This window comes from Callionymus lyra, chromosome 1 (genome assembly GCF_982586985.1).
Source record: "Callionymus lyra chromosome 1, fCalLyr1.hap1.1, whole genome shotgun sequence".
NCBI lineage: Eukaryota > Metazoa > Chordata > Actinopteri > Syngnathiformes > Callionymidae > Callionymus > Callionymus lyra.
Genome location: NC_141818.1, coordinates 11,751,127 through 11,772,699, shown reverse-complemented (window position 1 = coordinate 11,772,699; position 21,573 = coordinate 11,751,127). Strand labels below are relative to the sequence as shown.

General features: G+C 37.9%; 4 protein-coding genes across 7 annotated transcripts; all 4 read right to left on the bottom strand.

Annotated features, from left to right (window-relative positions):
- Positions 1-922: 922 nt before the first annotated feature.
- Positions 923-3,429, bottom strand: LOC148087984 (transmembrane protein 248). The gene is made up of 7 exons (XM_087793616.1): positions 3,291-3,429; positions 2,456-2,623; positions 2,103-2,370; positions 1,932-2,031; positions 1,604-1,745; positions 1,389-1,529; positions 923-1,219 (listed from the first exon to the last, which is right to left on the bottom strand). The coding sequence occupies exons 2-7, from the start codon at positions 2,612-2,614 to the stop codon at positions 1,199-1,201; spliced, it is 831 nt and encodes a 276-aa protein (XP_087649742.1). The 5' UTR covers positions 2,615-2,623; positions 3,291-3,429; the 3' UTR covers positions 923-1,198.
- A 234-nt stretch (positions 3,430-3,663) lies between these two features.
- plbd2 (phospholipase B domain containing 2) lies at positions 3,664-8,371 on the bottom strand. Its single transcript, XM_087793605.1, has 12 exons — positions 8,142-8,371; positions 6,936-7,029; positions 6,696-6,854; positions 6,525-6,625; positions 6,236-6,450; positions 5,399-5,493; positions 5,174-5,334; positions 4,918-5,013; positions 4,758-4,829; positions 4,531-4,683; positions 4,235-4,397; positions 3,664-4,147 (listed from the first exon to the last, which is right to left on the bottom strand). The coding sequence occupies exons 1-12, from the start codon at positions 8,354-8,356 to the stop codon at positions 3,977-3,979; spliced, it is 1,695 nt and encodes a 564-aa protein (XP_087649731.1). The 5' UTR covers positions 8,357-8,371; the 3' UTR covers positions 3,664-3,976.
- A 61-nt stretch (positions 8,372-8,432) lies between these two features.
- On the bottom strand, positions 8,433-14,174 carry rbm19 (RNA binding motif protein 19). 2 transcript variants are annotated; one of them, XM_087793583.1, is made up of 24 exons: positions 14,034-14,174; positions 13,776-13,958; positions 13,592-13,705; positions 13,315-13,356; positions 12,920-13,145; positions 12,606-12,850; positions 12,478-12,537; positions 12,333-12,411; positions 12,129-12,200; positions 11,849-12,055; positions 11,654-11,784; positions 11,463-11,587; positions 11,302-11,398; positions 11,097-11,207; positions 10,815-11,015; positions 10,676-10,745; positions 10,444-10,601; positions 10,309-10,369; positions 9,935-10,014; positions 9,799-9,854; positions 9,136-9,252; positions 8,951-9,056; positions 8,749-8,869; positions 8,433-8,682 (listed from the first exon to the last, which is right to left on the bottom strand). In XM_087793583.1, the coding sequence occupies exons 1-24, from the start codon at positions 14,067-14,069 to the stop codon at positions 8,603-8,605; spliced, it is 2,778 nt and encodes a 925-aa protein (XP_087649709.1). In that variant the 5' UTR covers positions 14,070-14,174; the 3' UTR covers positions 8,433-8,602. The 2 variants fall into 2 exon arrangements, with proteins under 2 accessions (XP_087649709.1, XP_087649718.1); XM_087793592.1 differs by having other exon boundaries at positions 13,315-13,353.
- A 1,127-nt stretch (positions 14,175-15,301) lies between these two features.
- Positions 15,302-20,963, bottom strand: slc2a11b (solute carrier family 2 member 11b). Of its 3 annotated transcripts, none has more exons than XM_087793571.1 (12): positions 20,925-20,963; positions 19,489-19,587; positions 18,169-18,329; positions 17,983-18,107; positions 17,783-17,912; positions 17,561-17,709; positions 16,456-16,643; positions 16,273-16,383; positions 15,904-16,005; positions 15,770-15,845; positions 15,568-15,695; positions 15,302-15,487 (listed from the first exon to the last, which is right to left on the bottom strand). In XM_087793571.1, the coding sequence occupies exons 1-12, from the start codon at positions 20,961-20,963 to the stop codon at positions 15,302-15,304; spliced, it is 1,494 nt and encodes a 497-aa protein (XP_087649697.1). The 3 variants fall into 3 exon arrangements, with proteins under 3 accessions (XP_087649697.1, XP_087649690.1, XP_087649682.1); XM_087793564.1 differs by lacking the exon at positions 20,925-20,963 and adding an exon at positions 19,659-19,715; XM_087793556.1 differs by lacking the exon at positions 20,925-20,963 and having other exon boundaries at positions 19,489-19,689.
- Positions 20,964-21,573: the final 610 nt, after the last annotated feature.

The following is a 21,573-nucleotide window of genomic DNA, read 5'->3' as shown; positions in this document are numbered from 1 at the left end:
ATCAAAACAATACTCCATAACATGTATGCTAAAAGGTCAAGACAACACCGAGACAAACACAGGAGTCTCAAGGAAAACCCTGCACGAATGAAAGTGTCTTAAGCTGTTTCTTGAAGGAGTCAGTAGACTAGAGAGAGAGGATGATGGTTCTAAAGCGTAGCAGCAACAGCCTGTAACGATTTCTTTCCTCTGTTCCTGAACCGTGTGCGAGGAACCATCATCAGATTCTGATCCACAGACCTCAGAGCCCGAGCTGGGGTGTAAGGCTGGATCAGATCACTGATGTAAGGAGGAGCCTGACCATGAATAGATCTGAAATTAGGAACCAGAATTTTAAAAGTTGATCCTGAAAGAAACTGACAGCCAGTGAAGAGAATTATAGGATCGGAGAAATGTGAGTTCTTCTACTTGAGCAGGTCAGAATTATTTCTGCAGAGTTTTGTTTTAACTGCAGGCGAGACCGCTCCTTTATGTTAAGACATGAAAACCAACTGTTGCAATTCTCCAGACGAGAAGACACAAACGCATGGATTATAAACTCCAGATTATGCTGTGACAGCATTTTCCTATAGTTCCTTTGAGACTACTGTCTGTGATTGTCCCTTTAGTATAATAAGAGTTTAAAATAACACAACAATAACATTCAAATGCAGATCAACATATAAAGACCCGGTCATGTTAAAAGATTTTAAGGAAGAAAGGATGATAGATTTTTTTTTTTAAAGTGATTATATAAAGGATTGGATTTCAGTTTACTACTTGACTCTTAAATTGTGTCAAAGAACAAGCATCAGCAAGCATCATGAGAGCAGTTTGTTGAAGATATATGATATGTTAATGAATAGGAAAATCTAAAATGCTATGTTAAATAACAATGCGAAAAAATATTTAAAAAACACATAAAGATCAAAACCTTGTCCATAGTGTTTATTATGCATCAATAAATATACCATCTATTGTGTACACATTAAACATTAATGTTAGCAAAACAAACTTTCCTGAGAATTATCAAGATTTATGTTGAATTGACTTCATACACAAGAAAAAAAGTCTTGTCCTGTTATGATAAAAGTCCTCCCAACAGCTAAGGTTGGTATAAAAAGAAGCCCTTTTTTTTTAATAATAAATCATTTCAAAACAGTGCCACACCCTCTTGATTTGAATCCCGTGACTGATCCATGTTCTTGGATGAAAAAAGTCAGCTTTCAATCAAAGGTTCCTGCAAACACAATCAAATGGTCATTAAAACATGCCACACGACTACAGCAACGACTACAGTGGATTAGAGTCTACTAGCTAAGCATAGCAAAAAAACAAATGTATTGGCAAGCCTTCATTTTAACATAAAATATTTGAAAATGTGAAACGAAAATATGGAGAAATATTACATTTTGTGAATCCATTTGCTTCCACTGGTTGCCTCCCATCAGAGATTTTGCCAGACTAGCAGCAAAGCAAAGTAGTAAACATAGGCTCAGCAGAAACAGGCTGACTTCTAAAAGATGCCTCACTGCAACATGCCGCTCCCCCTATAGGGTCCAAAAAACATATTAAAAAGGATCATTATGTTGCATTAATAATGCTGTAGTGTGGTTCTCTTTACCTGTGTCAACATAACAGTTAGTGTAGGATCGTTTCTCGAGGTAAGACTGTAGCAGGTATGTGCTGTTGTTGGTATAGATTTTTTAGCTTCTACAAGGATGGGAGAGTGGTCTCTGGACGATACGGGGCACTCAGGTGGAACTCTTTAAAAGGAAAAGAAACATGGTTACAGTTTTATTATTGCATACCAGATACTGTGCCTGCTAAGAAGCATACCGAATTTCCCCTCGCGGGACTAATAAAGGTTTTCTGATTCTGATTCTGATTCTGATACATAGAGGATTTTTTCTGACAATTAATCAGAATATTTAGGTAAAAAACCCACTTACAGGCTTGTTGGTAAGAGGTGTGTTGGCGCACTTATAGTGATGCAGCAGGACGTGTCATTTTCAGACTGTAGGTAAAGCGCAACACTGACGGTTTCATTGCCTGAAAAACATAAGCAAAGTCTTAGTTTCGTACCATAATTCATTACAGTAGATCTCCAATAAATAACCAACCGCCAAGCTTCAACTGACTGGATCTCATCGTCGTGTGCAGAACTTCATCATGCTTGAGAATCCTGATAGATTCCATCCTCACAGAAAGAGGAACTTTTAAGTGTAAGGTAGAGATAAGTGACTGTTTTGTGGAGTTTAAAGATGCCTGTCCTTGTGTTTCTTTCTGACTTGAATGTGCAGGGGTAGTAGGTTTTCTCTCATCTGAGCTAAAATTTGCATTGACACACAATTGAAATTCTGATAAGGTAGCAAGTACATGATTCCAGTCCTGAGGAGAAAAAAGAAATGGAGGTTTAGAATTGGATCTGTTATATCGCATAAAACGAGCTTCCCTCCAAAAACCAAGTCCTTACCTTGACTGTATCAGGGTTAGGAAGTGTGTGCGTCTCACTATAGGATCCCAGACTGATGAAGGAGATACTCATGGTCAACAGACAAAGGCAAAATGTTACTGGTGGAGGATTCTGAGTGACATAATCTTTAAGATTGTGGATTGGCTGTAAAAGCGCCATCAAGAAGATCTGCAAAACAGAGACAAATATATAGATTTAACAAGACATCTTTCATACAAAAGTGCTTTACTTCTAAATATTTATATTGAATAAGGGTAGTTAAGAGTTGATAGTTGCTGATCATTTGAATACCAATAGTTCTAATATACTGTAAGTGTTTCAAAAACAAAGGCATTTCGAAATTGTAGGATTGTTATTATGTAATAACGTCACGTTTTCCTCAGATAACATTAATGTTGAGGCATTTATACAAGAATGACTTTAAAAAATCTAAGAAGGCTTAGTTTAAATGTAAAACAATTGTCGTTTTCGTAAACAAATAAAGTATAGATAGATAGACAGAACTTTTAGCAGTATAACCGACTAGTACTACTAGTTGTTTATTTAAAAATAAGTTTACTTCTACAGTTGTTACCACATGAATACTAAGTACACCTTTAACAACATTAACATTTGCGATATTAACGAACAACTAAGAATAGCTAACACAGTGGGATTAAGAACCATATGCTAGGATTGTAACAACGCTACAGACGTCAGAATTTACGCTGGATTATAACATTGTTTCTAAAGAGTAGAAACCGAATTCAGATCGAGAAGAAAATGCTCCAAACCGTATCAACGTAACAACACCGAACATGTAACGTTGATAAATCGTTAACGATTAACTTCCTACCTTCAAGTACTACACGTCAGCAGTATCGTCTCCATACAGCGACATGTCTTCTAGCGAACGAGGTCAATGTTTGATATTTAAATTCGAGAAAAAGTTTTAAAAGATCCGATAAAAAATGTCAACATGACAGAGTAGATCATACTCCGGTGCGTGATGACGTTGACGTGTACGTGCGGTGTGATTGGTCGAGACCTTTACACACGTTGCATTGTTTCACTGACCAGAAAGATTCTTCATTCATTCACGAGCGCTAAATGTCCGAAGTTTTCTTCGTATTTACTTCTTAGTCCGCACTTTTCTTCAATTATGCAATGTTGAGCAGATGTAGTTATATAGTCAGTGTATCACAAGGGAATTAATTTCACAAAAAACGTTGAGAAGCATAGCTTTATTCAGGTACCATGCAGAGGCAAATACAAAATGTGATTTTGCAATAAAAAAAAAACATCTGAATAAAATTTGAATTTAGTGATTAGTTTCAGTAAACGACTGAGAGAACTCATTACAAACCATCGTTAGATATTGCACATTTTAAATCAGAAAGTAAAATTCATGTTTTTAAAACAGAAATGTGTGCGTTGAACAGTATTGAATTCTCAACTGATCATTTAATTATAGTGAAAACTCTCGGTTACTCGTATCATTTCCCTTTGTTTCATTTGCTCATTCCTTTTAAAAACTTTATTTCATGGTGCCCAAGTGACCTGGATGGGTTTAAACTCCCAGCGATCAGGGTGACCCATGTGTAGAAGGTCTTTGTAGGGTGAGGTGCTCCACTGGAAGGCGGGGACCTGCGCCCATGTCGGTCCACTTACCGCCACCATTTCATACTGACGGAACATCCCGTAAGAGGTGAGCTGTGCAGAACAGAACATCAAATAACTGAGTTAAAACATGTATTTAAGACCCAAGAGTGTGTATCGATCAGGTTGAGAGTTTCAAACCTTCATATCGGTTCCACCATGCGATCTCTGTTGCAAGGCACCGAATGGGTAGGAGCCATTAGCCAGGTTTAGATCTGATCGAGAACAAATGGCATTCTCTCCATTAGGTTTTGGATCGCACGTCTCACACCAGGACAAAGGGTCTTCTTTGAAGTTGTTATACCTGCAGAGAAATCAAAGATATCTGAACACATCCATGATGGTTCTCACTCATCCAGGTCATCGTTATCCAAGTGGTTCGAAAGCGAGTCAACTGGACTGTGTAGAAAAAAAACTCATCCCAATACCACACGCACCTCATGAGGCGCACCATGGAGTCCACATCTTTGATATCTGTTTGGTTCCTCCTGAAAATCTGAGCCCGAGGATTCTGGTCCAGAGTAAACCAGGAGCCATACTTCTCCACCAGCTCATTGCAGCCGCTGGTGTTGAATATTTCAACGTAGTACCTAAACGAAATCGACTGTTAGAACCAGAAAGATCGTCAAACTCTTCCATTTTTTAAATTCACGCCGGTACTTACGGAATGTTGAAACTTGCCCAGTATCCTTTTTTAAGAAGCTCCTGGGTTTTGTCTGAGTAAACAATTTTGCCTCTGGAAATTTAAACGTAGTTGATATTCAGTTAAAAATGAATTATAAAATCATGGAAAGCTGAACTATGAAGTTCCAGGACTGACTCACGGGATCTGCTCCAACACCACAAACAGTTCCTCCTTAATGTCGCTTATTCCAGGACGGAATCTGTTGTAGTCAACGATCATCCACTGGTTGTTATAGCTACCAAACACAAAAACAATGCAGCGTAAGCATTTCAACAACCTTTGTCATCAGTCAATGAGTTAGACTTGTGACTTTACATGTGACTCATTACAAATCGCCTTCCTGCTCGTGACAAATCCGAAAGATCTGGGACATTTAAAGATAGACTTTCACTCACGTTCCGCTGTTGTACTTGCTGAAAATCTTAGCCCAGTCCTTCCCAGTCACAGCCAGTCTGTTCGCCACGATGTTCCGAAGCCATTCCATCACCGAGCCAGAGGGCTTCACGAACTTCCACAGAGCCGGGTTGCTATTCCCGATCGTGGTTTCCAAGGTGACCTGCAGACGAAATATAGGTCATAAAAAATGTACATGCCATGACAAAAAACGTGCTCTCACGTACTAAGCCACTGCTGAGGATATAAAAGTCATCCCCAGAGAAAATAGATCCAGGATAAGACGAGAAGGCCTGAGTCCCTCCAGGAATAGAGAAATTATCTGAAATGAAAAAAATGTTTTAGTTGTAAGACAATACTGCATTTAATTCTTAAACAATAGCAAAACCACATGTACAAATAAATGACACTTGTTTCTGAGGAAAGATTTTGCATGTAAATTGACACCATCACCTTCTAAAAACATTCCAAAAGAAAAAGATTATTCTTTATTGTTTCTGTTTAGGAATAGACATGTTTAATGCAACACAAAAAGTGTTCTGTGTATTGGGAAGGCCCCCAAAAAGTTGTATTTTTTTATTTAAATTTGTAAAATAAAATTTTAAAAAAGTTCAATATGCACATTTCAATGACGTTCATTTTTGTGCGTCACCAAAGTATCTAGACCAGTGGGGTCAAAACCCAATCGTTCATGGGACCAAAGTCTATAAAAAGTTTGAGTCTCAACCAAGAAAAAATAATATTTACCAACAATTCTGTGACAGAAAGTGACTGATTGCAATATTGTCAATATTGGAAGATTAATATTTCGTAACTATCTTATCATCTCTGTTTTCCTTCCTTGGTTTTACTCTTAATTGTACACTTTGAAAGGAGTCAAACATAACCATAGGGCCTGGATCACTGGATGAAGGGATCAATATAAATCATTACCTTGACCGTACATGTTTGACTTAATAAATGTAAATCTTGCAGTAGTGTTTAAGGTCCACACTGGTTTAAGTTACTAGGTAACGCCTGTTGTCTTTTCATATTTGAAAGTGTGTTGGAGAAGAAGGGGGTACCTAGAGGAGAGACACTGAAAGTGAAAATGTATTTCTTCATGATGCGCAGCATGGACTGGTAGTTGTTCCACGTGTCGTGAGCCACCAGCAGATCCTTATTGTCGGGCAGCAGCTTGATGAGAGCGGAGCACGAGCCGGATCCGAGCGGCCGAGTCATGCTGGACTTATTCAGAGCCGACTCCAAGTCTTCCATGTCCCCTCCTAGCTGGAAGAGTCTGTGGTGACCAAGAGGGAGAACTTGTGAGAATGAAGCTGGATTCAAAGTGGTTATAAACGAGTAGTTACTTACAAAAAACCCATTGGATTTAGAGAGAATGAACCGAGTGGGAAGGAGAGCTCACTGTTGTAGCCGTCCTCTAATCCTTTAACCTGCAGCAGCGCTAGACGAACCTGGTGAACATCAAATGAAGGTTACGAAAGAGGAGCTAGATCGGCTCTCGGCTGAATGAAAATCCATCACCTGATACCAGTACGGAGAATTGGGCTGACTCTGTATTTGCTCCTGGACCCACTCTAGATTACTGGTGATGTACGACTTCAGTCGCTCACAGTAACTGGTCTCGGATGTGAAGGGACCACAGTAGTTCATCAAAGTGTTCATCCAGTGCTTATAGATGAGCTGGAACCATAATAATTATTTTAAAAACTATTCCAGTCAGTCATTACTGATGGGAAACTCCATAGACATTAAAAGACTGACCTGGGATGTGGCTGCTCCCTCCACTGCACCCGCCAGGTACGCCTGAAGACTGTCATTGAACCCAGAGCTGGTGGTCACCTCCAAAAAGGACCAACTGTAGAACAATAAAACATATTATTAAACACAAAAATGGGTTTTAATTTTGTCTCGCTCAGTTTTAAACAGACTGTTTGGATCGGTCTCGTCCACGACCATTACTGTTCTATCAAAATCTACTTTATGTTATTGATTCTTTAATATTTATTTAAAATGATTTATTCTTGTTCCTTGTTTGACCACTTTATTGGGTTTTTGCTCTTAAAGATTTTCCTTGAAAAAGGGTTAAGATCAGTCTTTGGAATGATATTTGTTAAAAGGCAGCTGTAAGAACGAACAAGATCATTATTTATCAAATCAAAATGAAATTAGCTTGGTCTTGAAATGCACTTTATAACGTTAAAATAGTAATAGATAAGGATAACTTACAAGTCTAAACAGCAGTAAAGGCATAAATTAAACCAGTGTGGACGCCCAAAGACTACAGGTCATATGTTATAATAAAGACTTTATGGATTTAACGATTATCTGGTTGACTTCCTCCTTTTCACAGATAACTTCTCCATTGATGTTTTGTTGTGGTTTTATCTTCCTAATCTCTCCAGATTATGTAAACATCAATCGTGTCTCTTTTGTTCCCCTTTGCATCAAATCTTCCAGGTCAACAGTTAAAGTTTTAAAAAAAATACAGGATGTGGAAGGAAATTACAATTTTACTGTAATCTATAATCTAGATTTAACAGACATTTCAAATAACCTGGTTATGTTTCATATTTAATTAAAAATACACAATCATTGCATTAAAAAAAAACAACTTTTCAACACATTGACTAGGTGAATTGTACACTTGAGACCTTAGCTCCTGCAAAAAGAAATGACCGAAACGTGTAGGACTTGCAATGACTTTTGAAACATGCATTTAGTAATTCACAAATATTTAAATATTGGTTTAAATCAATTCATGGAAAGCTTGTTGTTGATTGATCTTCATTTATGAGTAAAAAGGAAGTGAAATTAATTGCGCAAACAATTTTGCTGACCAAAACATTTTTTGTGCATTTATTGCTTTTTTAGAAATTTACAATCACGTGCATCATTAAGTTTAGATTTTATATTTAGTTACACATTTTTTTCAACTTAGCACTATATAATAACCGCGTAACAACGTACCCTGAATTCTGGATGTCGTCAGTGAAGTTGGCCCAGGCTACCGAACCTTCCCGGTACTCGTCCAGAACGGAGATCTGACCGCTCTGCGGGTCGAGAACAGCCGACCAGATATCCGCTCGAACCGGCTCGGTTTTGACCAGCAAAACACAGAAAACTGCGCAAAAGGTGGAAACCACGGGATAGCGGCGCTCCATGTTTACGCACTTGAACGCCATGTTATCCCAGTCACGTGATCCTCCCAAACATGACTCGTCAGCTGACCACGGATTTCACAATAAAAGACTCACAAACTCGAAGTTTCCTTTTTTTTTATAAACACATAAACAAGAAATTAAAAAAAAACGTGTTGGATCCTGATTTAAATATAAATCCCTATATTTATAGCCACTGCTGATCACAAGCAACACAGGCTTTGTCAAATCCAAAAACCGTGTTTATATTCTTTAATAAATTTCTACAATTCAGTCATCCGCTCCATCCGTTTCCATCTTCTCCATGATTCCCTCCATTACTTCGGATTTCCGGGGCTTTTTGGAAGCCACTGAAAGAAAACAAAGTGTAAGATCTTGCATTGTTTTGTTCTAGACTATGTGTTAATTATATTTACCATGAAAATGTTCAGCTGTTTTGCGTCTTAACGTTTCAACCGTCTCCTCAGCATCAGCCCATTCTAACACCAGGCGTCGCCCGTACAAATGAGTGCTGTGGCAAAGAGCAGCGAACGCTTTCTGTAAGATAGAAAACGAAAAATAGTACCATAAAAAAATAAAAATCAACATGCACTTCAAACTTCAGTCGTTTAAACAAACCTTTGCATCTTGTTTGGTCATAAAGTCTATGAAACCAAAACCTCTATGATTCCCTGAGCCAGAAGCTTTTTTTGGCAGACGAGCAGTTTTTAGTTCCCCAAACGTACTGTTAGGACAGAGAGGAGAAAACATTTAAATATAATTGAACTTAATGTTTCAAAGGTTCAGATTAGAGTCGTCAATACCAGAAGAGTTCTCTGATTTCCTTGATGTTGGCCTGGAATGGAATGTTACGGACCAAAATCTTTGATCCGGTCTGTTTCTTCTCCTGCTGCTTTTTCTTACGCGTTACATCTGTCGCTCTGTCAGTCACAAAAAGACAAAATATTTTCAGCCCAACTGACTATATCGTTTGTTCATCGTCTAGACAAACTCAAGAGAGTCTGTGAGTGTCATGTGACCACCACACTGCTTTATAACAGTGGGTCTGAAACAGTGTTTTCATATGGTGATCTTTAAAATCTTTTGAGGGTTACTTGAAAATAAAACCAAAAAACGGAGCCTTCCTTTTGCCTTGTAAATAAATGCATATGTGGTATGTGGCAATGGGTGTTCCACGTTGTTGCAGTTGCATTATTCTGACACTGTGTGGAGACAAAAATGATCTTTTCAACCTGCTTTTAAGCGCCTCACACCTATGAAAAAATAATTGAATGAACCACTGGTTGATAAAGTTTTTAAAAGGAATAAAATAGCAATCTAATGTATACATTATATCCAATACCACATTTCTATATTAATTAACAGTCTAATATTTAAGACACATTTCATTAATTTTTAAAATAGAATTAGAGATGAAATTGTGTGTTTGGCTATGTGAAAAATACTCTAGGTGAAGAGAGTCGTACCTCGTGGCTCTTTCTGAAATCTTCACTTCTAACTGGTGGTCGTCCACAGTGCAGTGCTGGAGGTGTGATAGAGAAAGAGCAGGTTAATACACATTCATTTAAAAAAACGATATAATTTGGTAACTTCTGTCATTACCTGAAGCTGGCGAAGAGCCTTCTGTGCTGCTTCTGCCGTCTGATACTGAAGGAAACCGTAGCCCATTGACAAAAACTTGCCTGAAGGAGAAACATACTTTTTATAGATTAGCTGAAAAGATCTTCAATCTTCAACACTCTGTCCTTTACTTAAGACCAATATTTTACAAAAAAAAAGGCACAGCATAGACCATTATCATAGGAACCCACCATGTTTTTTGGTAACAGGTGCTCGCTAAAATCTTAAAGAAAGCAATAAGGAAACGTTCTACAAACACAAACACTACTACAAAGGCCCCAAAATAGATGGAAATCATAAAGAAATGATGAAAGTTATACAAAAATGTTCATGTAAGCGTGTTGTGATTCGTTTACCCGTCTTGTCTTTCTTCTTGGAGATTGTACACGACTTGAGTTTGCCACACTTTGAAAACACCTGAAACAAACAGAGTAATGTTGTATTAGAAATCAAAAATATATGAACCGGGTGACTCCAGAAGAAAAGCAAACCTCTTGTAGTTTCTGCTCGGTCGTGTCAAAATTCAAATTCTTGATAAAAAGGGTTGAACCTGGAGCATCGTCTTCTTCCTCCTCTTCCTCCTCCTCCTCCTCCTCCTTCTTCTCATCATCGTTCTCCCTTTCCTTCTCCTCTGTCACCTCTGGTTTGCCTAATATAGTACAAGTTGTTACAACTTAAAGACCAACTGTTACTGTTGTATTTAGTGAACCCATAGAATCTTACCTGGTGCTGGTGCAGGAGCAACAAATACTCCTACAGGGGCCCACTCAAGGTAAAGTGGCACATGTTGAAACTGAAAAATCAAGACAGTAAAGTTCATTTAAACACGTGTTAAACATGAATCCTCTTTATAATAGCAGACCTTGCTGTAGGCCAGTCTAGTGAAGGCCTTCTTCGCTTCTGTTGGCTCCAGGAACTCGATAACGGCGGTCAGTCCAGACGGGGGAAGCAGAACTCGGCCCACAGAGCCATGAGGAGAGAAGAGCTGCTCCAGCTCTGATGTTGTGACTCCAGCTGGGAGATTCTTAACCAAAATGACAGACGTGCTCCTTGCTGCCGCAGCCTGACAATCATAGGGTGATAACTGTTGTACAAATCATGTTTCCCCTCTGAACACATTGTGTTCTGCGTCTGATGAACACACCTGACTGAAGGAGTCCAGACTCACGCCGTTGTCGATCAAGAACTGGCGCGTCTCCTGGACTATCTGAGTCTCTCCGAGCGCCATTCTGACTGCAACACTTCCTGCAGACTCCTGCGGAGATCAAAAATATCAAATTAAAAATAATCAACAGTAGGGTTATTAATTAAAAAAAAAAAATTTAACCAAACAAAAAATAAATGTTTACATCGTCCAAAACTTGACTTTTCGTGGTGTTGTATTTTTCAGCGATGGCGTCGGCAACAGCACTCGTGCCGAGAAACAAAGTATTCCAGTTGTGAGAACTGCAAGAAGAAAAGAAGTTAAGAACCAGTCATGACTTGAAAATACAAACTCTAATTAATTTACCTCGTGCTTGAAGCTTTGGCTTTAGCATCCCTTTGTCGTTTATATGATGAAGAACCAGGACCCCCTGCATCGGATTCTGAACTTTCCTTCTTTAAAGTGGAAGGAAGAAGATGAAGCATACGGCCCTGAAAAAAAGAGGAAAATTACAGTGAGACAGGTCATCATTTGATTTGAACCAAAATCTGCTTCACCTGAAATACATGTCCATCCAGCTGCGAGAGCGCCGCCACAGCGTTCTCTGGAATCATGTATGTGACGAAAGCAAACCCTTTGGGCCTCTTGGTCAGATTGTCAATAGGGAAGACGATTTCAGATATAGGACCTGTGAGCAGGTGAAGCACAAGAATGTCACCTTGACAACTGCTGGATTTATATTAAAAACTCACCATGTTTGGTGAATAATTCATTTATCTCCTCCTCTGTGCAGGTATAAGGAAGGTTTCTGATGAAGAGTCGCCCAGACTCTGATACATCTTCCTCCACTTCATCATCCTTAAGCTTCCTAGAGAAGTCTCTGTCGATCTCCTTCTCCTTTTTATCTCGTCTGCTCCGCCCTGAAGAACTTGCCGTGAAGACCTCGATGTATCTGCCCCCTAAGAGTCAAAGTCATTCTGGTAAAGCAGAATGAAATCAAAAGAGAAATAGCCTCAAATAATAGTTTCTGACCGATGTAGTCTTTGTTCTTCTTCAAGGCTTTTCCCACCTCTTCTTCCGAGTGCACATCTACATACACGTACCCTGAAATACAGACACATTTATCATGTTATTGTTGCAATTGATCGATATTGTTTTTAAAGCATATTACTTCAGAAATATGATTCTTAGTGAGCAGTATCTTCATCAAGTATATTCCTGACAGAGATATCTTACCTGTCCTGTTGCCACTTTCATTTCGTCCAATTCTGATAGCTGCAGGCCTCAGTGGCAACATGAATTCTTTGATTTGTCTCTGAGAGAAAAAAAACCCAAATTATAATCACAGTCTTACACTTATTTGTAAACCTCAAGAAGGTACCTCTTTCACTGTGAACGGGACTCCTCTTAGCTTCACTGTGTAGTCAGTGACTGGGTCGGTCTGAAACCACAATAAGGAACTTTAAAACGCTTCAGGAATACAATGACAATGACAAAGTGATCAATCACCTCCTGCTTGGTGCTCTTCTTCTCTTTGTTGTCCTTCTTACTAACAGATTTTGTTCTGTTGTCCTTGTCTCCACTCTCATAGGCACTGTCTGTCTGCTGCTGTGGTTTATCCTCCTCATCTTTGTCGTCCTCATCCTCTTCATCAACATCATCATCACCTTCACTCTCATCTCCTGCTTTAACCATTTTGGAACGCAGGTAGTCCATGTCTGACAGGGTGGACTTTAGTGCTTCCCTTGTAGCTCCTGGAATAAAACACAATAAAATGTTGCCATGAGGAAGACATTAATTCAAGACACTAGTTCAATATTTACCTTCTTCTTCTTCTTTGTCGTCTTCAAATTGATCCTGTTCTTGATAATCATCCTCATTCTCCGACTCGTCAGAATCAAAGTTAAGGTAATCATCTCCGTCATCCTCCTTCTTGCTCTTAGGCTTTGCAGTGTCTGTCTGTTCAATGGCATCGTTTGCCCAGGTCTGTGCCTGTCCGCGATTCTGATGCACTGACAGGAACTCCTTGAATTCCTGATCTTCTTGCAGCTAAAGGTAAAACAGACAAGTGGTTTTCTACTCATCACTCATTTGTGTAAATATCTTAATAACTATTTAGTGTAATAGTTGTTGCACAGCCATATGTTATATCAAATATATGTTTGATTCATCCATAAAATCTCTATAATCGTAAAACACTGAATGAGCATCGACTCACCTTTCCCAGGGCACTGTTTATTTCCTTTTTGTCCTTGTTCTTCTGTGAATAAAACAAGGTTGTGTAATACATAAAAATACCAGAGGATTTTTCTACAATACATTTGATATTCTAGTACAAGTGGGGTGAAGACATCGAATAGAAATAATATTTGATTTTTTTTAAAACAACTCCAGTCTTTTTGTATGAGCTTGTTGCATGCATTAAATCTTTGATGAAGATGTTGCAAAAATAAGCTACAGAGCCATGAAAAATTTAAAAAATATTAATTTCAAACCTTTTTTATGTCATTGGCAGTCGGGAGAGAAGGTTTTTCCGGAACATACTTCTGCGTGTGTTTACTCCATGCCCTTTCTTTGGTAGGATCCCCAAAGTTTTTGCACATTTCCACCTACAGCGGAACAAATGCATTATTAAATTGGATATTTTGAAACCAACTCTGACGTCATGACATGACGTACCGTCACTCTCGACGTGTCCACGAAACTCCTGTGAAAATGCTTCAGCGCTTTATTCGCTTCTTCGTCCGTTTTAAAGCCCACGAAGGCGAACTTACGAAACTTCCCCTTTTTAGTAAACTTGAGTGTGCAGTCGGTCACTGTGCCAAAGTCAGCAAACATTGTTCGGAACCGATCCTCCTTCATCTGGGAACACAGGCGACACATGTAGACTCTTAACAGTTCAAATTCTTAAAAACTATTATCTGGATCATTACTTACCCCATCCGGGAGATTTTTAACGATAAGTCGAGACATTTTAGCGCCTGTTACTCCTTTCTAATCACCAAAATGATTGAATGTTTTTTATTTGTAAATAAACGAGCGTGTGTGCTTCACTCGGTCGCCATGCTGCTCTCTTCTTCTGCTGGAAATTAGAACCTCATTAAAGTTCGTGGCGCCACCTACTGGAGAAACTCAATTACCACAATGATTTGTCTTTTTTTAAATAAATCAAAATTAAGACTTTACTGTCCAATAACTCAGTAGTAATAGTATTTACTTTTCGCTTAGTTTTGTCTATTAAGATAAGGTTGTTATAGAGTTTATGTTCTGTTTGGTTTAGGTGTGTATTTCGATGTCTGATACTACTACTACTACTACTACTACTACTACTACTACTACTACTACTACTAATAATAATAATAATAATAATAATAATAATAATAGAAGTAGTAGTAGTAATAATAATAAATAATTATTATTTGTTAATAATTTCTTAATAATATTATTGGAAATTAATTCCAGAGTGTGCTCCAGCTATTGTGTTCTGGTATATATTTTACCTGTGTATTGTTTTTGATTGTTGAAGCCCCTTGTGACCCTGGTCTAGAAATATCTTTACAAATAACTATTACTTACTTACTTACTTTTTCTTTTCAATTTTATTGTGTGTAGCAAATAATTCAGTCTTTCTTACTGAACATGTTCATTACTGACATTTCTTAGTGTAGATGTGTATCTGCTTTGTATCACACCTCTTAGCATGTTGGTTTTGTCTTTAGAGTAATTGAGATCCTAATGTCATGTTTTAGACAAACGTGGAGAATAAGTCAATCCTTATTAGAGATCAAGTCAAAGAGTCTGCGAGGAGAAACACGAATAAGTTAAAACAAATCTTTCATGTTTCAACCTTTATTAAAAATGGATACAAACTCAGAGAACATTTTTACTTCGGTTCATTGTACTCGGGTCAAATAAAAGTCCATAATCCGAGCACTGACAGACCGGAGAATAACGACCACATAAAGGTCTTGCCGTGACTTAATTTTGGCAGACAGGAACCACATGCTGCTCAGCAGGTTCATGTGATCCTCATTCACGATCCAACTTTTAACAAGCATGAAAAACACTGACTTTTATTTCTGAAACCAGAATTGAAGTTCCTCTCTTATCAAAACTGTAGTTTAAATACTGATCCAGTCATCGACTCCATCCAGATAAATAAACAGAAGCTTTAATAAATGTAATATCAAGGAAAACAAATCACATTACAAGTTGGATCCTAAGAGTGAAGTTCCATTTGCTGTCGATGCTTTCCTGTTTGAGGAGTTAAAGTGGTTCTGAATTTCCACAAAACTTTTATTTTTGGTTTCTGGAACGGCGAAGAAGATGAACAGCGCCACCGAGCAGCAAATGACCATGAAGACGAGGAAACAGTACTGCTGCAGTTGCAGCTGCGGGAAGAGATGAAATCATTTGTTAAGACATATTTTCGAGAAATGTAAACAAGTAATCATTTATATTATCTGCTCACCACGATGAAGGGGAAGACCATGCTGATGAGGAAGAAGCTGCTCCAGTTGCATATCCCAGCGATGGTGTACGCTGCAGGACGTGTCGTCTGTGTGAACAGCTCTGTCGTCAAAATGTTGGTCACTCCACCTTTGAGAAGAATCAACAGGAAATAAAGCGAAAACCTTAAAAAAAAAACGAGACGCTAATACTTCTTAACTCACCCGGGCCTAAACCAAAACTGAGAATAAATGCGAAAATGCAGGCCATGCTCAGGTATGGAAGGACTGGACCGGCATCCTGAGGGCAAAGGATTGAGTTAAAGCCGCAAACACGAGGGTAATTGTCATCAACGTACCTGATAGGTCAGCGTGAGCGTGAATAATATGCAGAAGACGCTCATTAGGACGTATCCACCTGTAATCAGAACTCGCCTTCCCAGACTTTCGATCAGCAGACCCTGCGTCAGACACACAACGTGTCACAAAAACCGAGAAAGAAACGATTATCTTTCTTTAGCTCCAACCTTTCATGGTGCATTTTAGATTTAACATCCGTCTCGTGTACCTTTTCAAAGAACCTAAACTGTATCAGGGTTTGTAATCATGGGGGAGGGAGGGGGAGGGGGGGCACCTGATTTACACACTTTACAACAATAGATGAATTGTTCACGAAGCGATCTCCTGGGAAATAGTTAGAAATAGTTAGATAATAGAAAGATACGTACACAGGTTAATGCAGTCAGACATTCACAGGCGCCTGTGCCTACTGTGACGTATGGGATGTTTTCAGCTGGAATTTTCGCTTCGCCAAATACATAGCTGGCGTAAAAGTAGATCTGAGGGAAAAAAAAGTCAATATGAGTTTCAATAAACGGTTTCCTTTAGTCATTGTTATCACAGTTACAGACCGCGTTGATGCCGTTGAGCTGCTGGGCCGAATTAAGAATCATGACGGTCAGGAGCTGCAGACGCACACTGCGGTCGCTGAACAGTTCCCAGGGCTTCTTGGCTTTGAATCCAAGGAAATTGTTTCTCTCCTTCTCGATGTCCTCCTTCTCGCTGTCACAATGACAAGCGCCATGCAGCTGCCTCAGAGCTTAACAAAAAAGAAAATCACAGGACATTTAGTAACCTTTTATTTTGGTCTGAGGCTATAAGCAAAGATTAGATTCTCCGAAAGGATATCGAGCGTCAAGTGTATGTAATGAGGTTATCGGACGGTTTTTAGTTCCGCAGACAGATTCTGATGCTTTCCATACACTCACGTGTTAAGTGACATCATGGCAAGAAAAAAAAACATGAAATGCTGACTCATCTTGAGAAAAGAAACACGGATGTGAAAACATTAATTATCCCTTAATCAAATTACATGTGAAACACAGACTCTGTCAAGAAATCTTTTTTTAGTGTCATTAAACTCTTATATAATCCTAAAAATGTGTTCTGAGCTCAAGTATGAACATTGAACTTATTTAGAAACCACGTTTCAAATCAGACTCATGTTTTTTTACCTTAAGATTTAAGAGACAGAGATATTTTTGAAGGTTAAGTTTTGAAGATTTCTTCATTGTTTTTTTTCTTTTAATTTTTCTATTTTAAGATAAAAATTAAAATGCATCTTTCTAGTTTCTCATGAAATATAAACCATCATTTATTACATACTTAGTACGATATAATCCCAGAATTTCAGCTACTTAAATTGGGTGAGAAGAGAGGCAGAAGACACCCATGAAAATTCAAATAGAACAAATTTAAACGATATTTAATAATGATAAATAAAGGCGATTTCAATATCTTTAAGGCCTATAATATGCCTTAAACCTTTCTCTCTTCTTGCTCCACTTCTCTCTTCAGAGTTTTGGGGTTATTTGGTTTTTAATTATTTTTTTTTACCCAAGAAAATCCATGTATTTCTGCTAATTCACAAAAAAAAAATCACGGTTTTATTCAGTAAAGCAACACAAAGACACTCATTGTCAAACCCGTTCAGGATTAAGGAAGGCAGTCACACACCTTTTTCACACGCCACGTCATTTCCTTTGTCAATGAGAAGGTAGCGTGGACTCTCTGGGAAGAATGGAAGGATGACAAGCTGCACCAGTGCTGGGACACATGTGGTGGAGAGCAGAACGGCCCAGTATTCTTCAGCGCCCAACAGTTCTCTGTGAAACCAAAAACAAGCTTTATTAATAAAACACCCATAAAATAGCAAAATTTAATCAAAGCTGCTTTTACTTGAGGCCAATGACTTGTCCCATCAGGATCCCAATAGTGATGAAAATGGAAGTTCCCATTCCCATTAAACCTCGGTACCGAGTGGGAGCAATTTCCCCCAAATATAGCGGTTGGACACATATTCCCATTCCTACAAAATATTGTGTTTTTCGATGTCAAAAATATGTGATAAAATCATTCAGACTCAAGTCGGGATTTACCAGCTTGTATTCCTACGAGCAGACGTCCAACGATGAGAAGCTCGAACCTGCCGGTGGGTCGACTCAGACCCATGAACAAGGCACCCGAGAGCGTAAAAACATTGTTGGTCAACAAAGTCCCTTTTCTGTAAACACAAAACACATTCAAACTGGGATATCCATGCCTCAATATTTCTCCTCCCATACCTTCCTATCTTGACCGCTAAGGTTCCTCCGAGCAGAGCACCTATCAGACCCCCTAACGTGAATATGGACACGATGACAGACCACAGGAGCGTGAGAACACCCTGCGATATCTCGCTCTGGTATCGGTCCTGCCATGTTTGGTTGATGAAATTCTGCACAGACTACCGAGAGAAAGCAGAATTGTACACAGAACTGGTTTGAATCTGAAAACGTGTTTATAATTTTGGGTGTTTTTCACATATTATCCTCGTCATTCTGGTACAACTACATGGAAATACAAAAGTCAGTTCGGAGCAATGCTTCCTGCATCTGGATGATGATAATATTGATGCTGTCAATCTGTTCTATCACTAATTATTAAAATAAAAATTTGTTACATTTTAAAATTCACCTACTTAATATATTGTTGGATATGTATGCAAAAGATATGTGTATAAACAAAACTGATTTAAAATAATAAAATATTAGTTAGAGGAGAAGAAACTGTAATAAAAATAATACATAGAAACATTACTACAAATTCATACATATAGGCAAATACATGAACCCTTGTGTTATCTCAGGGTCAAGGTGACCCGAAGGCATGGAAACAAATGTGCTTGTGGTATCCCTTGTGTTGCCTCTGAGTCTAGATGAATGACCTCACCTACATTCTCACCTTGAGAAGTTACATTTATTAATATATACAAATGCATATTTATTGTTAAATATTATGATAATGTAACTGTTGTCATTGATTTAAACCATATGAATTTTATCAAATATATTATTATTTTCTTCTCTTTTTTTTTTACTAGAGAAGCCAAACAAACCAGTGACAAATCCTTTAATATATAAAATGATCCAGATGGTAGTCGGGAATACCCTCAACATTTCTATCAATTGTTCATTATGAACAAGAGGTGCCGCAGAATGGATTCCTTTGGGCCTTAGTTCAGTTTTTCTATTGTTTATTTCGTGTGTTATCTTATTTCACTCTTTTATTCTGTACTGACACGACAACAAAAAACAATATGTTGAGTTTACAAAACTAGCAATAAACAATCTTAGGTTATTTTACTTATGTATGATAAAAAATGTTATTTTGTTATTTGTTTCATGTTTTTTTAATTAGTGCGAATGACATGAAGTATATTTCAAGTACAATTATTGTCTAAATTTGATTTTTGATCAAATCTGTACTTTATAATATAAAGCAATGGGTTTAAGCATTTAATTAAAATTGTATATATTGTTCATTTAGCCAATTTCGTTACTCATATTGAGTATTACTTTTTATTACTAAATATCTAAAACTTGTGATCAATAATAAGTCTGTACCTGGGTGGGAGCGTTGATGACAGAGACGTTGTATCCATACTGGAAAGTCCCTCCAATGCCCGCAGCGAACATGGCCATCAGCAGAGACCTGTTGGGCAGCTGCGGTTGAAGAAAGAAAAAAAAACTCTGAATATCTTCATTAAAATAAAAAACAAAATCACAATCCATACCTTACTATCCCGCTTTAGTGCGGGGTCTTTGGTAAGCAACGGTTCATACTCGTTCATTTTTGCAGCTGTTAGTCCAGTGACTGTGACTGTCTCTCGTATCTGAGGAGGTTTATAAGGATGATGCTCGCGTGACCAGTCACCCCCCCTGAGTTTTCACGGATTTCCAAAATTTCATGGCCATCCTTCTCAGTAACGGGACTACCAGGAATCCCCTCGAACTGTCTGTAAACTATCCCAGTGTTTTAGTTGTAATATTTTAATGTTGTAAAAGGCAATGGCGCCCCCTTCGGCAACAGTGGAGGATTTCAGTTTACCATCCGTTCTACTCACTCGTCACTTTATAGAATCATTCTAAGAAGCAACATTTCACAATTTATCAAAATGTGGTTCAAAGAAAAACTTACTGCATCTTGGAGAGGAAGACTTCAACATTTGAAACATGAAAAGTTGGAGTTTGACATGAATTGCCCTTTAAATGTACCTGACCATAAAGACAGACCCTCGGAATTTAAATTCTGTGCAGCTCCAACTAAACAACACACACTTAAAGCCATATATCTAAAACAATTAAAAAATATATATAATCGATTTATTTTTTTTAATCGCCCAAGATCATTTATTGAATTGCTTTCACCCAAATCCACAAAAATACATTTTCTGATAAATTCAATGACTTGTAGAGGAAACACAATAACACTAGCAAAGAGAAAATAATAATAATAATAATAATACATGGCATGTGTCTGCTCCGGCTCGAGTCTCACAGTATTATATTTGATTTTTAAAGAAACACAAACAGTGTGGGAGGACCAACATTTGCACTTTAACTCAGTCATTATCATTTCCTAGTTTGAATTTTGTTTTTCCTGTTTATATAACATTTTTAGAATATTGGTGGTTTGTTTACAGTATCATTTTAAGGGTTATTCTGGTATTATACTGTGTTATTTTTCCTTTTTCTTTTACCTAATTCGGAATTTGACAACCAAGAATTTTACTGTGTAAGTTTAAACTAAAGTGTATTTATTTCTGTTTAAATATCTCCTCAGTGGTTTTAGATCTGTTTCAAACTCAACCGTTGATATATTTTCAAGTATTACATAATACTCCACAAAAAATGGTCATTGGTTATTACACTGTCCAGACCAGAATAATCTTCTACAGGTTAATAAACCATTTTTGATTCCCAGTCTATTACGTGACTCACTCAGAGCAACAATCCAATGTCCAATGTTTTTCTACCTCTCGAGGGTCCAGACAACCTACCTCTCTCTTCGCTCGTGCAGGTCCGTCACGGAGGTCCATTATTTGTGCGGCTGTGAAATTGTGTTTCAAAAAAGCATCGATAATAGATGTTCCACTTTGATTTTATACTTGAGAAGTGCAGCATGTGATCCAGGCCCCATGGGGGAAACAGTTCGACCCGTGAAGTGCATTCCAGGTTGTAAAGCCAAAGAGGGATTATTGTTCTCATTTTCCAGACGACAACAAAGCTCTCTTGTCTTGTTTATTTGATGTTATGTTTTTACTCTCTCATCTGCAGGTAGTTATTATGACCCAGAAAAAGAAAGGAATAGTCGGTGTTACTAGTTACTCATCCATTCTAATAGACATTTATTTTGGGTACCAGAGAAACCAAGATCCAGTGAAATAAATGTGGAATCAAAAAATATTATGTCACATAATCTATTGGAAGCCCAGTGTGAGCGGTTGGGTGTTTAGTATCTGTCATCGTTAATCTTTATGAATTAAACTCTTAACATCACAAACTACATTTGAAAATCCATAAACTTTGACAAATGATGGCCAATCGGGTTTTCTTCAGCCATGATTTTCAATAGAGCATAAATGTTTGACACAATTCAAAAAGTGAACAAAAATATATAGTTATACTGTATATATATATATATATATA